Source organism: Pleurodeles waltl, chromosome 5 (genome assembly GCF_031143425.1).
Source record: "Pleurodeles waltl isolate 20211129_DDA chromosome 5, aPleWal1.hap1.20221129, whole genome shotgun sequence".
NCBI lineage: Eukaryota > Metazoa > Chordata > Amphibia > Caudata > Salamandridae > Pleurodeles > Pleurodeles waltl.
Genome location: NC_090444.1, coordinates 1,601,734,747 through 1,601,752,441, shown reverse-complemented (window position 1 = coordinate 1,601,752,441; position 17,695 = coordinate 1,601,734,747). Strand labels below are relative to the sequence as shown.

The window sequence follows — 17,695 nt, the reverse complement described above, 5'->3', positions numbered from 1 at the left end:
GGCATGAATACAGATTGGTGGACCACACTGATGACCCCCCACCTCACTGTTCCTAGTCCTCTACATTCAATGTACGCCTTGGCTTTTCTTTGCTTTGGCGTCTACCAACGAGCGCGATCACCTGAGGACCAGTTTTATTGCCTCAAAAAGCCAGCTATGCCATCCTGGGGGGTGGGGGCTCAACCAGTGCCCACCAGCAGCCGCTACACAAATCCCTTCTGTCCAATTCCATAAGGCCAATCTTTAGAGATGGAAAAAATGCTCTGATGGCGCCCACCTCTCTGTCTCTTCCATCATTTGGCTTCACTCGCCAGCAGCAGGGAGGCCTGTCCGGCGCCCGCAACCCTTTACCACTTCCTCCTCTGGTCCTCAAAGGTCACCTTATAGGACCCCAGCCAGTCCCGTGGGTCCAGCTGGCGCTCGATCAGCAATCGCCTCTCTCTGCTGTTGCTCCAAACACCGACCTCTGCTGGTTCAAGATGGCAGGCCGATCAGCCTGCTATAGTCAATATATTGGTCAATTATGGGGTGTCCTGCAGGAACAGCATTAGAATGCAACTTGCTCCATCTTGTGCTTGGCTACACCCCCCGAACATGTCTGGAATCATGATGGTGCATTCAAAGTTCCCTCTCTCATGCTGCTGAGTTCCACTGGCTGCAGTAGGCCACCTGCACGACTTCCGAATCTGTCCTTTTTGTTACAATACGAATCAGAAAATGGCAGGCATATTACCGTGCCATTTTATGGGCAGTTAAGCAGTGTTTCATTTGCAGTGCCCATGTGACAACAGTAGCTGTTTCAAAAGCTAAAGCTGTATCAAAAACAACAGCTATGAAAAGAGAAAGACTTTTTCACACAGAGTTCTTCTTTTTACTCAGGAGAGGGTGAAATGGCAAGATCCGGCAGCAATGTTACATCTCAGGGAGACTCTCTGATTTTGTGGCTCTTTAGGATCAACAGAACACTACCATTAACAACAATAATAACCTCCATCAAGGCATCCTTCAGTGCCTTAGACCACTGACCAAATCAGATGATGAACTGTGTAGCACTGAAAACAAGCCTGCCCCAGTTGAAGTGAGACAGGCCTGGTACTTCATATCAGAACTGTGAAAAGAACTAGCATACCTGAGATACAGTCAAAGCAGAGCTGAACATCTCCCAGGAGCAAGAGAGGGACATGAAAGTGGCCAGTAATCAATGTTTGACATTCATAAATTGTGACAGGGTCCTAACGTTGTCAGAATACTGCAAGAACACTCGAAAAAGCTGCAGAAACTGCAGACCATCAGGAAGGAGTTACTTGGTGATATGATTGAGGCACTACTGTAATATCCAGCAAAAACCATGGTGACACAGGAATGGCAATACTTCATTTTTACACAGGTGTGATAGATTTTAAGTGATTAGAGGAAGTTTAGAGCCAGTAAATTAAACCTATGTTTGGATGTGTCCTACAAACTGCTCTTGGCATCCAATGGTGAACAAAGAATGATGAAGGAGCTACCTTTTTAAAGGCCTTGGGAGTGAGCTTAGGGAATTACCATTTTTGCAGGCAATTATAATTGCCATTTCATGGTGTGGGGGAACTTGATTTCAGATGTGTGAGTAGTGAGTAGTGCAGACTGCGAAAGGTTTCAGGTCATGTTGAGCAAAACAAAAGGTTGAATCAAGTAATTGATAAGACTTGAAAGAAATCCTACACCAATTTATAAAAATATAGCTTATTTTTATATACATTTAGACACCAAAATGAACAGTATAGGTTTGGGAGAACTAAAGATATTGATTTTAGAAGCAATAGAAAATCACTGCAGAAATGGCATTTAAACGTTGCATTGCCATCAATTGGGAGATGTCATATGTTGCAAAAGTGCACTTAAAACACGAGATCCATAGAACCCTTTGGTGGGGTGGTTAAGGTAGTGCAGTCCCTGGGACCTGATCATGACAGTCACAGCAGTTTTACCTGGCCCATGGAGTGAGGTACACTATAAGTGCAGGCCGGCCGGCCCATAGAATAACAGTGGATTTAAGCCCCAGTTGACCAGGGCTGCTAACTCCATTATGGTACCGCCTAGATATGTCGAGTTTGGTGTCAAACAATATACCTTCTAGCACAAATCTCATGTCGAGGAGCAACTGGCATGCATCCAGATGGCGCACTAGAGGTTGCTCAGCAGTTTACCACCCTCCTTTGTGCTCTGGCCGGGCAGCTCATGCTTTTCCTATGCTTGCTGCTGGCCAAGACAGAGTTCTGACCTCCTGCAAAGCAGCCTGATTGCATGGGCAAGCTAGGTGCCACTTTAGCAAAGGTGTTTTTTTTCATAATTAGTGTCAACCCTGTTACCAATTACCCAGCCCTCCAGTACTATGAGTTAACAGTCCACAAAGTCCACCCAGGTCTGGTTCTGACCTTTCTGGGTGTCCCTACACTTCAGTCTGTACTCCTATGTGGTGAGTCCAAACCCTTCTATGAGAGTCTCCTTCATGTTTGTAGGGTTCAATCACGAGTTACATGGAACGCTTGGGGGGGTTACACTACTGTAGTTCCTGGGACCAGATCATGACAGTCAGAACAGTTTTACCTGGCCCGTGGAGTCTGGGTGCAGAGTTGTCCCTGCTGTCTGTGGTGCTGAACGGGACTTCCATTGAGGTCAATGGCAGCGGTGCCACTGGTGACAAACAACAACTTGGGGGTCGAGCTGTGGGAAACCCCTGCAAGGTTAAGCTAGTGCAGGCCCTGGGACCAGGTACAACAGTCAGTTCACTTCTACAAGGTTTGTGGGGGTTTGGGTGCAGAGTGGCTATCTGTGGTGCTGAACGGGGTTTGCACTGGCGCTGATTTGACCATACATACAGTACTGTGGCAAATGGGATGCAAAAACTCAGTTGTGGGGTTGTTGCTGATGTTGATCACAAGTGCTTGGCAATGCTTTCCTCTTGCAATGTCGAGTTAAGGGGTCAGTCACCTGGCTGGTGATCAATAAGCCTTGGCAGCTGTAAGCACAGCAAGATGCTTTGGAGACGTCTTGAGGCCCAGGGGGAGTGTGGCAGCAGCCTGTAACTTTGTGGAAGGCTGGACTATGACTCCCACCAACTGGATCCATTCAATCCCTCGACGGGTCAAATGGCTGACTATTTTTTAGTTCCGTGCGTCTTTTTACCTGCAGCTGGCAGGGGACTGGAGTTTCCTTCTTTTTGCTTTGGAGCAGTGGGCAGTTTCCGGTTGTCGGTGATGCCAAGCTTTTCTGTGTCCTTCTTTGAAGTGAGTCCATCAAATCTAAGGGTCTGGTTTTAGGGGTGTCTCTTAAATCCTGGATTTAGGGGAGTTAGGGGTGTGGAGACTAATGGCCAGTAGGCAGCTAGCTCCTACAGCTAATCTGTCCCTGAGGTGACCACATCCAGTGAGACAGGTCATCATTAGCTACCCAGAACCCTCTATTCTGAAATGCCTAATATGGCAGAAATAAAAATGTACTGCACAGACCCGGCTGCTCACCCTATAGGTGTGGTCAGCAGGCTGGGGATGTGCACAGTCCTGCAAATGTGCCTGGGGGTAGGGGGGCTGTGTCCTCGCTGGGGGACAGTGCTGATGGCTGGCAGGGGCGGTGTAGCTGTTGAAACTCACCGCGCTGATGGATCTATTCAGTAGGCCGGCTGGCGGGGCAGGAGGTGTGACCTCCTGCCCACCTCAGCCCTTTGTTCTGACCTCTGGGAGTGCCCAGGCTGCCAGGCAGGAGGTCAGAACTTTGTCTTGGTGGTAGCAAGTGCAAGACAAAGCACAGGCTGCTCGGCCAGGTGTATGCCGGCCGTTCTTCGACAAAAGATTTGTGTTGGGGGAGAGAAGGCACATTGTTTAACACCAAAATCAACATATCTAGGCAGTGACATAATGGGGCTAGCAGCCCTGGTCAACTGGGCTTAAGTCCCCTGTGACCAGCCTACACTTATAATGTACCTTAACAGAAAGGATGCTACAGAGGCATATAAGCTCTTCCTTACATGCCTGCACCTCAAATATAATGCACCCTGCCCATGGGCTGCAGGGGCCTTCCGTAGGAGTGTCTTACATATATGTAAGGCAGTGGATGGGATTTTGCCACTCATGGTGAGGGCACAGTCAAACTCGAGCTGTCTACACTGCTCTGGCAGTCTACAAAGGCAGACGTACCATTAGTAGTTTGCCTGGGTCCTCCAGGGTGGCACATCCTTGTGCTGCAGCCCTGGTGACCGCTTTACCACTAATGCCCTGGGTACCATCTACTAGGGGCTTACAAAGGGGTAAAGCTTTGCCAGTTAGGAATTCATCATGTCAACAATTAATTTACAGAACAAACACATACACTGGGGCCTGGTTAGCAGGTGTCAGTGCAACAGAGTTGAAAAAACAGCATCTATGGGTTCCAATGGGGGTAAAAATGGGGGAACATCTGCAAAGAGCCCAGTTTTCTCACAATGGAGAATTCTGTGCGTACTCTGAATGATAAAATCACAGCTGGAGGCATACTAGAAGAAACTATGCTAAAGACGCACAATGGAAGAGAAGAGAAAGCAGGCTCATTGCTACCAAGTGGACCTGCTGAGGACCCCAAACAATAGCACACTGATGAGAATGCAGGTCATGGAGTAGATTATTTAGTAAATAGATGAAGATGCAGATAGTGCTCAACTACTACATAATTAAATGAGTATTTAGGTGTGCCTCAAAATGAAGCAGCAAACCAGTCAAAGAACTCATCAATCAATCAATCAATCAGAGAATTTATAAAGCGCACTATGTACCCGTCAGGGTTTCGAGGCGCTGGGGGGGGGGGAGGGGGGGGGGGGTACTGCTAGCGTTCGAAGAGCCAAGTCTTGAGGATTCTCCTGAAGGTGAGGAGGTCCTGGGTCTGGCGTAGTGAGGTGGGGAGAGAGTTCCAGGTCTTGGCGGCGAGGAAGGAGAAGGATCTGCCGCCAGAGGTCTTGCGCTGGATTCGGGGGACGATGGCGAGGGCGAGGTTGGCAGAGCGGAGTTGACGTGTGGGGACGTAGAAGTTGAGTCTGGTGTTGAGGTAGGTGGGTCCGGTGTTGTGTAGAGCCTTGTGAGCGTGGGTGAGGAGTTTGAAGGTGATCCTTTTTTCCACGGGGAGCCAGTGGAGGTTCTTCAGGTGGGGGGAGATGTGACATCGGTGGGGTATGTCGAGGATCAGGCGGACGGATGCGTTCTGGATGCGCTGGAGTCGTTTGATGTCTTTCGTTGGGATGCCTGTGTAGAGTGCGTTGCCGTAGTCAAGTCTGCTACTGACGAGGGCTTGAGTCACCGTCTTTCTGGTTCCTGTTGGAATCCACTTGAAGATTCTGCGGAGCATGCGGAGTGTGTTGAAACAAGAAGAGGAGACGGCGTTGACCTGTTTGGACATGGTGAGAGCGGAGTCGAGGATGAAGCCGAGGTTTCTTGCGTGGCTGACTGGGGTGGGAGGGGGTCCGAGGGCTGTGGGCCACCAGGAGTCGTTCCAGGCAGAGGGTGTGCGTCCGAGGATGAGGACTTCCGTTTTGTCGGAGTTGAGCTTCAGGCGGCTGTTGTTCATCCACTCGGCGATGGATTTCAGTCCCTCGTGGAGGTTGTTTTTGGCGGTGAGCAGATCTTTGGTCAGGGAGAGGACGAGCTGGGTGTCGTCGGCGTAGGAGATGATGCTGAGGTTGTGTTGTCGGGCAAGTTGTGCGAGGGGGGCCATGTAGACGTTGAACAACGTTGGGCTAAGAGAGGAGCCTTTGGGGGACACCGCAGATGAGGTTGGTGGCTTTGGAGCGGAAGGGGGAGAGTCGGACTCTCTGGGTTCTGTCGGAGAGGAAGGATGAGATCCAGTTGACGGCTTTGTCTTGGATGCCGGCTTCGTGGAGACGGGTTAGTAGGGTGCGGTGGCAGACTGTGTCGAAAGCGGCTGATAGGTCGAGGAGGACCTCATTGCAATATACAAGTCAAAATATTTATCAATTGCCACTTATGGAACAGTTGTTTCGTGGTCTCAAGGCAATGGATGCTTTACAGAAGGTGGAAAATGAGTTTTTTGAAAAGGCTGTCACCGGTCCCTCAGAGCACTGCTACCCATGTTTGTCACACAGAGCTAGGCATGGACTACACTAAGACCATATTAGGCTACACCCTCTACTCCTTTGGTTGAGTAGTTGGACAAAAGAAGAGGCATTATTTAATCATTTGGTATTGTGTGACTGCCTGCAGACACATAGGTGCTGATTATGATTTTGGTGGTAATTACCGCCTACCGCCACAGTGACGGCCTCCAGCATACCACCGCAGTGGCGACCATCCGTCCGCCAGATTATGAGCAATGCCTGTCTTCCGCCACAATAAGGGCGGAAATCCGGCAGTGTTCATACTGGTGGACGGTGGTGACCTGGCGCTGCTACCACCAGCACCGCCCTGCCAGTAGAACGCCACCAGCCGTATTTTGAGCTGAAATACAGCCTGAGGACGGTGTTCTGCTGGTGGGGCGCTGCTGGCGGTAGCAGCTCCCCCTCCCTTTGCCTGCCAGAAGACCTCCTCGCCCAAGGTAAGTTGGACTTCTGACACGGGAGGGGTTGGGAGGGTGGGGGGTGTTGTGTGTGTGTGTGTCTGAGTGTGTGAGTGCATGTGTGAATGCGTCTGTGTGTGTTGTATGCCTAGTTGTATGCGTGTGAGTGAATGCATGTAAGAATGGTGCAGTGAGTGCGTGTCTGCATGTCAGTGTGCCTGTGTGTAAGAATGTGTGTGAGTATGTCTGGACGAATGCGTGTATGCCAGTGAATGCGTGTGTGGTTGTGGGGGCAGGTATGTTGTGGTGCGTGGCTGCGTGTGTGTGTGCGTGCGTTTAGGATGGGGTGGGGGTGAATGCTTGTATCGGAGGGGGTGGGGGTGTTTCAATCAGGGAAAGGGGGTGGGGATGGGTGTTTGGATGGAGGGGGCTGGGGGATGTCAGGTGTGTGTTAGGGGGCTGGGGGAGCCAGCTACTGGTGACAGGGAAGAAATTCCCTGTCACCGGTAGGGCCTACCGCCATGGTTTTTGTGGCGTTGCTAATGCCACGGAAACCAGGGCGGTAGGCAGGCTCATAATGCCACCGCTGGTACTCTGTGGGCCGCAGGGCCGGAGATTGGGATCTCAGGCCCAGCAGCTCATACTGCCATGGCGGTATGAGTGCAGAAGTGGGGGGTTGGATGCAGCCAACCCACCACACTCATAATGTGGAGGTATGTACTGCCAGCCTGTTGGCGGTACTACCACCACATTAACCCTGGCAGTCAAAAGACCGCCAGGGTTAAAATGAGGGCCATAATGTCCTGAAAATACACTGGCCAGCGTACATAAAGGAACTCAGCCTCAAGCTGAATCTGACTAAGTTATGCAGTGAACCTTTCCACTCTGTGCAAATATACAGTCAAACTAAAATGTCTTTCTATGTGTTGGTAGGAGAGGGAGCGTTCAGAGAGTTTGAAAAATACTGTGACAACTTAAATGAGTATTAGCACGACCTTAGACATTAAGCCCTACCTTACTTGGGTGCGTATAACTCAACATGGGTTCTTGCTGAGGTGCCTGAGATTGAAAACAGTGAAGCATTTAGTTGCTTTTTGCTACACCTATGTCTTACATGAGGCATTTGCCAATGTGTCACTGTGACTTTTGTAAATTCTATGTGCCCACTGGGAAAAGATATTTGGTTCCAATTTTAAGGAGTGCCAATTTTCGGCAATGTAGACGTGTGCTGTTTTTTATTCAATCACTCCCATTATTACATGTGCTGTTGTGAAGATTTGCTTAAGGTTGTTTCTGGCTAGGTTGAACATTTTATTCACCTATGGATCATTTTATAATGTGTATCACAGTTTTTATGTGGATGCTGAACATTTGCAGTGAGTATTATTTTTATGTATTTGTCTCTTTTATGGTTAAAAGTTTTAACCAAATAAAGAATTTGATCGAAAATGAATGTACTAAGCGCCAGCATTCAGAACAGATGATGGACAGAATGCTGAACTATGTCAAACATTTACTTACAGATCTGGGTCTGCATCCATTTTTGTTGCTCGCCACGCCATTCCAGTTTGGACTCAGCCATGTGCAAATGAGTCTTGCCCTGCTCCCAATGGGAAAGTCCAGCCTGAACTGCCAGCCCAGATCCTCCCTGGACTGGAAAAATCCTCCCTGGACTGGAAAACAAGCATCCTGGGACTGGTACCGACATCCAGCCATATTGGGAAACCAGATATGGACAAAGTGTGATGCAGATGACGCACGCTGACAGGGCAGACGTTTCAATGTTGCACTGCCCACCTGAATCAGGAAGTCAGACACTGTGTGATCAACAGAAAAGATCTGTTTCCTAAGAAGGTTTATGTGTTCTGTTCCATCTAGAAGGTGGCAGCATGAGAAAGACAAGGGTAGTAGTTGATTTTTTCAAACCTGAACTAGTGACTTCACTCCAAACGGCAGAACATGGCTCCCCAGTATTATTAATTGAGTCTACAATTTACATAATCCTAAACTACATAATTAAGGTAAAAGCAAAATAATGAAATAGGATCCCAGAAGAACACCTAATGGAGAGGTAAAAGACAACATACCAGATGACAAGGGTGAAGAGAAGAAATCAAAGATATCTCTGGAAATTTGAAAGGGTTTATTTGACTACAGTCTGCGTCGGTCTCATCCTGGTTCACAATGAATGGTTCTGCTCTTCATAGTCTGGCTACCAAGGAGAGAGTTGGCAAACAGAAACTTCAGTTCTCATCATTGAGAGGGAGAAATTTTAGATCCAATCTGAGTCATAGCTACAGCTATAGAAATATAGAGCTTTGGGATGTGTTTGAGGTAGTAGATACCCTTGGACAAACATGGTAAGATGCAGTGAGGAGACGTGATTCCAATTAGACTCTGGTCCTCGAACATTCTGATGTCAGGTCCAACATCTGAACTAGCACTTGTAGAGAGGAACAAATATGTGTAAGACAAAAGAGAACAAGAGTTATGATTAGAAATCTTGTTCCTGCCTTCTGATAATGCATCACCATGCTCATAAAAAACTATTATATGAAAATGCAAGGACATAGGGTTACGACTGCAGTTATTTATTGACAGTGGATAAGGCACATCTCTTTTAATCTCTGTGCCTCATAGTTCCTAAACTGCTACCGGCAGCAGCAGGGTCATGATGCCTCTATGGGGCTCCAGAGGCTCGGCTGAAGCAGATGATCCCCGCCAAGCGGCAAGAGATTTCCTAGCAGAAACTGTGGAAGCACACCAGAAGAACTTCACCATGATTCAGAGACACCCTCACCATGCTGTACCAAGTGAGGGATATCTGGAAATTGGGCCACCAGGCGAGGTCTTCTTGCAGGGACCATTCTGCCACTCCTTTGCAGATTGCTAAAGATGCATGTATGTTGACCGTGGTCTCTCTTGATAGCAATCTCCAAGGCTGACGCCTCTAGTGCGGCTTAACTCCAGCTCAACTCCGGTTGATGTTCAGGGGACCTGGTGATGTTACAGAAGATCAGCCTCACAAGTCACAGCACAGTGGTACAGAAATTCATTTAAGAGGAGTGCATGTCACCATCCTAGGAAGTGAGAATAGTGTTGATCCATTATAGACATGTTTCACCGGCGAATCCTGATTTTTTTCACACATAAAGATTTGAATGGAAACACAATACAGGAATTCTTTAAAAAAGAGAAAAGAGGAAAATATATTGCCTACTAGCAAAGCAGAGGTGAAGAAAAGAACGGAGGACTAAGGGAAGAGGTTGTATTAGCTAAACTTAGACTATCATCATTTCTTATCATCCAGGAAAAGGGTAACGGCCAAGTATCTACCACATCCACTGGACCTTAGCTTTATGCTTGGTAAAGAATCCTATGTTGGCAATGGGAGATATTTCATAATCGTTTGAATCTACTTAAAAGTAACTTTCATGTTTTAAGTTGTAAGTAATCCACATTACTATAAGAATTGGCAAAGCCAAATGGCTTGTTTTACATATGTGTGGCCAAATGTTATTGTGCTTCGCAACACTAAATATATACAGGACCCATATGCATTCAAAACCAGATGTATGCATGCTCACAAACGCACACAAGCAGATTCATACACATATAATAATAATGTGTAAAGGGAAGAACATACGTGCATGTACCTATCTGCGGGCAGATACAGGAACACATGCATTGTCTGACATTGATAACATCTCGTTTTTAAAAAGACCTCTTCATTAGTGTAGCTCACAATGTACTAAATTAAATAGTGTGTGAACTATAGGCAAGAAGCATAAAGAAATGTTTCAAAAGTGTGAGCTTTTGAATATGGACAAAACCGTCATAATATATCACATGTGACTTGACTAAACATGATCGCCACAGAATGTTCTTATTACAGCAACCTTTCTTTGCTGCTTAGTGTGTCCCTGGCTTAAGCTGCTTGTGAGTACTTTTATAATATTGCTGTTGCATAAAATAACAGCATGAAATATTAAAAAAACTAGTCATGTAGTAGAAACAAATAGCTTATTAATATAACTATGCGATTTTTCTTAATTATGATAAACATAGGGTCCTTTGCTCAATAGATTGCTGTTAGAAATTGGGTCTCTAGTTGGCAGAGGTATACACCCTGCCCAAGTAGGGACCACAATCTTAGTCAGGGGAAGCCAACAACCCAACCTAAATTATTCCGCGCTCACCCTCTGGTCGCTTGGCACAGAGCAGGCAGACTTATTCTTAGAAGGCAATGTATAACATATTTGTGCAAAAACTCATACAGTAACACAGTGAAAACCCCACAAAAAGACTGCATACCAGGTTGGATAACTTTAGAATATTAGAGTAAAACAAGACCAAAATGACAAAACTCCATCCAGTGAAAGTCGAGATATGAATTTTTAAAGATTAAATGTGAAAACTATGATTAGAAGTAACTAACAATGAAAAGGTTACTTGAGGTCACGAGGGACGGGTGCAAATCCAGACCAACTGCAATGGAGGGTAGGCTGGCTACAGAACCCAAGCAGGGCCCGTTGAAACGGTACATTTGGTGCAGCAATAGGCGACGCTGAGGGTACGATGCGTCAATATTTTCCATGCAGTCGGGTCACTGCATCGGCAGAGGGCTTCGTTGAGGTAAATGCGATACAACGTCAGGCTCTAAACCCACTGTTGGGAGACAGCTGCTGTGTCATCGTCATTAGAGATGCAATGCGCTGATTTTTCTGCCGCACTCAGGGCGTGCATTGATTTTTGTAGAACTGAGCTGCAGAACCCACTTCTGAGGCCCAGAGCTTGGAGTGGGTGCCTCAGTCAAGGGGGAAGACTCACATAAGGCAGAGTCCAGGAGAGTTGTGGGGAGTCTTTGTAGGAGTCTGGCCTGGCTTGTAGTGGTTACCAATGGTACTTACACCTTGTGCCAGGATCAGTTCTCCCTTATTAGTAGAGTGTAGTAGTGTTCTAGCAGCTTAGGCTGATAGAGGTAGCTATAGCAGAGCAGCCAAGGCTGAACTAGGAGACATGCAAAGCTCATGCAATACCACTTATATCATATAGGGTACTACATCATAAGAAAGACAATACTCATAGTTACTAAAAATAAAAGGTACTTTATTTTAGTGACAATGTGCGAAAAATATCTCAGAGGATATACTCCCTTAGGAGGTAAGTAACACACAAAATATAGACAACAAACCAAATCAGGTAAGTAATACAATAGGATGCAATAGGCCTAGAGGCAACACAAACCATATACTAAGAAAGTGGAATGCAAACCACGAATGGACCCTGAGGCTAGTGTAGTGTGTAGAGGGTCGCTGGGAGTGTAAGAAAACACCAAGGGTGTAAAAGATACCCCACCCCAAGACCCTGGAAAGTAGGAGTAAAGTACTACTATTTCCCCAGAAACACATTAAAGTTGTGATAAAGGATTTAGCAAGGACCACAACAGACTGCAAAGCACTAAAGACGGATTCCTGAACCTGAAGACCTGCAAAGGAAGGGGACCAAGTCCAAGAGTCGCTAAAGTGTCCAGGGGGGGGGGCAGAAGCCCACTAAACTCCAGATGAATGTGCAAAATGGATGCTTCCGGTTGGAAGAAGCTAAAGATTCTGCAACAACGAAAGGAAGTAGGAAGTTCTTCGAGCAGAAGATGTCCCACGACATGCTGGAGGATGCAGAGTTGTTTCCTTGGCAAAATACCGCAAACAAGCCTTGCTAGCTGCAAGAGTCATGGTTGGAGAAAAAGAGTGCTGCCGGGGCCCAGGAAGGACCAGGATGTCGCCACTTGGGAGAGGAGACAGAGGGGCCCTGAGCAATGTAGAGAGCCCATGCACAAGAAGGAAGCACCCGCAGAAGTCCTTGAACACGGGTTCAAGAAGACTGAACACAGCGGTTGTCTCAACACTGCAAAAAGAGGTCCCACAACACCGGAGATCAACTCGGGGAGCTGAGCATCGAAGGACAGAGTGCTGGGGACCTAGGCTCGGCTGTGCATGTAGGATTTCTTGGAAATGTGCACAGAAGCCCTTTTAGCTCCAAATCACACGTGCACATTACAGTCTGGAGAGGGGAGGCAAGGACTTACCTCCTCAAAATGTGGACAGTTGGACCACTGGACAGTCTGGGTCACTTGGGTCCACCACCTGTGTTTCAGGGGCCATGCTCGTGTGGATGAAAGGGGTCCCAGAGTACCGGTGAAGCTGAAGTTTGGTGCCTGCTGAAGCAGGGGGAAGATTCTGTTGACCCACCTGAGATTTTTTTGTGGCTTCCAGTGCAGGGTGAAGGCAGGTAGCCCCCGGAGCATGCACCACCAGGAAACAGTTGAGAAAGCCAGCTGGTAGTCTCCCGGCTACTTTGTTGTAGTTTTGCAAGCGTCCTGGAGCAGTCAGCGGTCAATCCTTGGTAGAAGTCGAAGAGGGAAGTACAGAGGAGTCCTGCTGGATTCTTGCACATCGTTATCTGAGGAAAAGCCCACTGGAAAGACCCTAAATAGCCCTCAGAGGAGGACTGGCCACCTAGTCAGGTAAGCACCTATCAAGAGGCCTCCAGAGTGCCCTCACACCTCTGGAAACAAGATGGCAGGGGTCTGAGACACACTGGATGAGCTCTGGGCACCACCCCTGGGGTGATAATGGACAGGGGAGTGGTCACTCCCCTTTCCTTTGTCCAGTTTCGTGCCTGAGCAGGGGCTGGGGGTTCCCTGAACTGGTGTAGACTGGCTTATGCAAGGAGGGCACCATCTGTGCCCTTCAAAACATTTCCAGAGGCTGGGAGAGGCTACCCCTCCTCAGCCTTTAACACCTATTTTCAAAGAGAGAGCTCTCAGAGGAAATGCTTTGTTCTGCCTTCCTGGTACTGGGCGGCCCAGACCCGAGGAGGGTATAACCCTGTCTGTGGGGTGGCAGCAGCAATAGTTGCAGAGAAAACCCCAGGGAGCTGGTTTGGCAGTACCCGGGGTCCATAGTGGAGCCCCTGAGATGCATGGAATTGGCTCCCCAATACCAGATTTGGAATGGGGGGACAATTCCATGATCTTAGACATGTTACATGGCCATATTCGAAGTTACCATTGTGAAGCTACATATAGGTATTGACCTATATGTAGTGCACGCGTGTAATGGTGTCCCCGCACTCAGAAAGTCTGAGGAAATGGCCCTGAACTATGTGGGGGCACCTTTGCTAGTGCAAGGGTGCCCTCACACTTTGTAAATTTGCACCTAACCTTCAGCAAGTGAAGGTTAGACATATAGGTGTCTTATAAGTTTCTTAAGTGCAGTGAAAATGGCTGTGAAATAAAGTGGTGGGGGTGGGAAGGACTTCAAAGAGTGGTTTTGAAGTGCACCAGTTCCTCTTTCAGCCCAGTCCTGTCTGCAAGGAGATATGTGGTGGCTACTCAGTCCTTTGTGTGGGGTAAGGCCACTATCATTTGAAGTGTAAGCGAGAGCCTCTCCACCCTTCATGCCCAGGAAGACTCATCAGTATACAGATGAATGGAGATGCAGTTGACTGTCCTGTCTTTATGGCTGTCTGGATGGAATGCAGAAGGGGAGCAGTCGCCCAGATCAGTCGTGGACTGGAAACAGGATGTAAGGCATATAGAGCAGTAAGAGCAGAAAAATGCCTAATTTCTAAAAGTGACATTTCTAAAATAGGAATGTTAAATGCAACTTTACCACTATAGAGAATTTATCTTTAGTATTCCAAAGATATGAAACATTATGTAGCTACTCCTTTCTGATCAGGAATTACAACTTAAACATATATTAAGAAATTCCCAATGCTGGCCTATAAGAGGAGCAGGCTTCCCTATGGGGAAAAACTACTTTGAGAGTTTTTCACAACCAGGACATGTACAATTTAAAAGTACATGTCCAGTCTTTTAAATACACTGTAACCTGCCCTGTCGGTTACATAGGGCCTATCCTAGGGGTGACTTATGTGTAACAAAAGGGGAGTTTAAAGCTTGGCAAAGTGGTTTAAATGGCAAGTCGAGATGGCAATAACACTGCACACACAGGCCTTGCAATGGCAAGCCTGAGACATGATTAAGGGATTACTTATGTGGGTGGCACAATCAGTGCTGCAGGACCACGAGTGGCATTTAATTTACAGGCCCTAGGGCCAATGTTAAAATGTTTAGGGGTTAGAGAACAAGCACTTTAGCACTGGTCAGAAGTGGTAGAGTGTGCATAGTCCTAAAACCAGCAAAAACGAGGTCAGCAAAATGGAGGGAAGCAAGCACAAAGGCTATCAGGTCTAACAACTGCATTATCGGATTTAAACCGTACACTCAAAGAAGAGCGTTATAAAAAAGAAATCATAAGACAAAACTATCTTCTGTGTACAGTTAAATATAGAGGTGTGCAAAACCTTTTTTTTTTCAAAGGTGTGTGAAATGTTGCTAGAGTAACATGACATTGAGCAAACAGTTGAAGTTTGGTTTGCTGCTACCTTAGTGAAATTTTTAAGTGATGGCCTACCTCACCTAAATATGTCACACAAGACACCTGCTGGAGACTGGTTCAAGTTGAAAATGTCTCTTGCCATGATATTCTTGCCTCACACAAGCAAAAACAATTATGCAAAATTGCATAATGTGATACTTTGTGGCATTACCAAAGTTCTAAAATGTTGTGATTATAAATAAAAATGTGTACAGGCTTACATAGCATACATAAACAGCAAAATATTGCATATATAAATACCTTTAATGAGAAGCCAGTATTTTTGTTGCACCTTAAAGAATGCCCATGGGCATACACATCTTTATTTTGGAAACAAAAAAAGGTGTATGTCCAACAACATGTTATCATGATAGTAAAACAAACAAATGTACCTATGTCTTCATGACAGGCTACGCATTCAAAACAATATACACTTCATAAAGAAAAAAGGTAAGATTCAGAAATAAAAAATATGTCATCAAAGTTGATTACAAACTACACGTCATGTTACATTTGCAGTTTAGCGAAATAACTACTTGATGCCCTATAACCAAAACCTAGTGGCATTACAAATGGAACACTGACCCCATCAATAATTTATTATGGTCTTGATGGACAGCCCATCCACCAAAACTAGACAAAACTAGAAAAACATATGAAGGCCATTGGCTCAAGCAGGGCTGCCACAAACTTCATTCTCTATCTGTACTCCTTTTATGGGACTTTTTTGAAGAATTGATGAGACAAAGGTAGCAACCAACTAAGGACCGGACTTAGACTTTGGCGGACAGGATTTACTCTACTAGGACGATGGAGTAGAGTATCTGGTTGCCCTGAGGGGGTACCTAGCCCAGTGGACTTCTCTCGCATTGACATTTGATGAAGCCATATGGCAAACTTTCAATGCTTGTCAATGTTTCAATATTTGCTTTTGAAAGTAAAACAAAGCAATGACCACCTCACCATGGGAGTTATCTCCCACCTCATAGGGGTCATTTTGCCGTTCTAACGGCCCTTTATCACCAGGATTTGCCTGTTGGTGATGAACAGTGAAAACTTACTATTTATTCGCCCACTCTAACACTCTAAATATGGCAGACAGACCAATGGCAAAGCCTTCAACGATCCTTACTCTGTTGAGCTGCCAGAGGTGTATGTTGGCCAGGGAGATGGAGCAATCTCTGCTCCTGACAACTGAAGGTCCACCGACTCTAAATGAAGAAGGAGGACCTTTGGTTTTGCAGAATCTTTGCAATGAAGTAGGCTGTCCACCAAACTCTGAATGGGGCCCTCAATCTTTCTGTAGCCAAACCAAATTAAAAGTTTTTCTGCATTCTGAAACCAATGAAATAATCTTACTTGTTGTGAAAAATTCTTACCACATCTGCAATAGTTTCTGTTTGAGACGACCAATAAGAATTATAATGAAAATACTGAAAATGTTACTCACTTAGTAGAGCGTGGAACCACCATATCGGAAAGAGATTCATATGTTTTCTGCCATGCAGCATAACTGTTTCTTTGAACAATAAAGTTAAAAAACATAAGTTAGTATATCAGAAGTCAAGTTTTTTTAACTGAATTATATTTAGTTTATTAAAAAATACAAAATATCTTACTTTGGAACTACAACCAGAAGAGTTATGAGATATTCTGAATTCAAGACAAAGTCTTCTCGTTTTACTATATCAGTTAATGTCCGTGTTAAGAGACTACCCCTGTAGCAAAATATAAAGAAATACATACAATTATTCATAGAAAGATTTTCTTCACTGGTGCATATAACAAACAATTACTGTAACAAACATATTTTCTTGAAAACACATGACAGTGAAATGTTTAGCAATTTGGGTCACAGCTATACGGGAAAGTTTCAAAATTATTCTTCATTTTGAGATCAAAATATAGCTATAATTTCATATTCCCTCTCTCTCTTTTCACTACATTCAGCCTTCCTACCGGCATCCCGCCCTCTTCCCTCCCAAGCATCAAATAAGACGGAAAAGCATTTGTTCTGAGACAAAGGCAGCTGTTCCCCCTCCAAATAGTAGGTAGGAAAACAAAGCTTTTCTGGGTAGACACCATCTGTTGACCTCCAGAACATCAGCTAGGACAAAGTGTTTCTGCTGAGATAGCATTCACTGACCTATCAAGTGTTGGCTAGGGATACAAAGCGGTTCTACTGAAACATCAGTAGCTAACCTCCCACACATAAGCAAGAATGGCAATGTATTTCTACTTGCCTCTAGGAATACACCAGCCACTGATCTACAAAACATTAGCTGGGATGATAAGATGTTTCTACATAGACACAGAAGTGTTTCTCCCAAGTATTAGTAAAGACAGCAAAGTGTTTCTAGCAAGTTACTAGTTGCGGATCTCCCACCATTAGCTAGGACAGAATTCCTCTAGGGAGACACCAACCGTTGACCGACTGAACATTAGGTAGACTGACAAGGGTTTTCTACTAAGACTGAAAATTTATTAAAATTATATTAAATAAAACAGTGGCTCAATGCGCTCTATTCTAATACATGGGACTGACCAAGGAGTCTACCCTATATTCACTAGGAAGTATTCACAAAGTACGTGTTCTCTCCGGACTGCGACAGCAGCCACTATAAATTCACTTGCTTTCACCAACCTGCTGAGGGTTCTATGTACATAACATAAAACACAGGAATGTTTTCTTTTTTATCTCAAGCCCTTTTTGTCACCTGGTGATTACTTTATTT

At 45.8% G+C, this 17,695-nt stretch overlaps 1 protein-coding gene across 1 annotated transcript in view; it reads right to left on the bottom strand.

Moving 5' to 3' along the window:
* The window catches only part of ATP6V1C2 (ATPase H+ transporting V1 subunit C2), a 268,763-nt gene that overhangs the window by 43,940 nt on the left and 207,128 nt on the right, over positions 1-17,695 (bottom strand). The window contains exons 7-8 of the mRNA XM_069235932.1: positions 16,580-16,678; positions 16,411-16,479 (exon numbers count right to left, since the gene is read on the bottom strand). Of these exons, the coding sequence (XP_069092033.1) occupies positions 16,411-16,479; positions 16,580-16,678 (168 nt within the window). The remainder of the gene's footprint in view (positions 1-16,410; positions 16,480-16,579; positions 16,679-17,695) is intronic.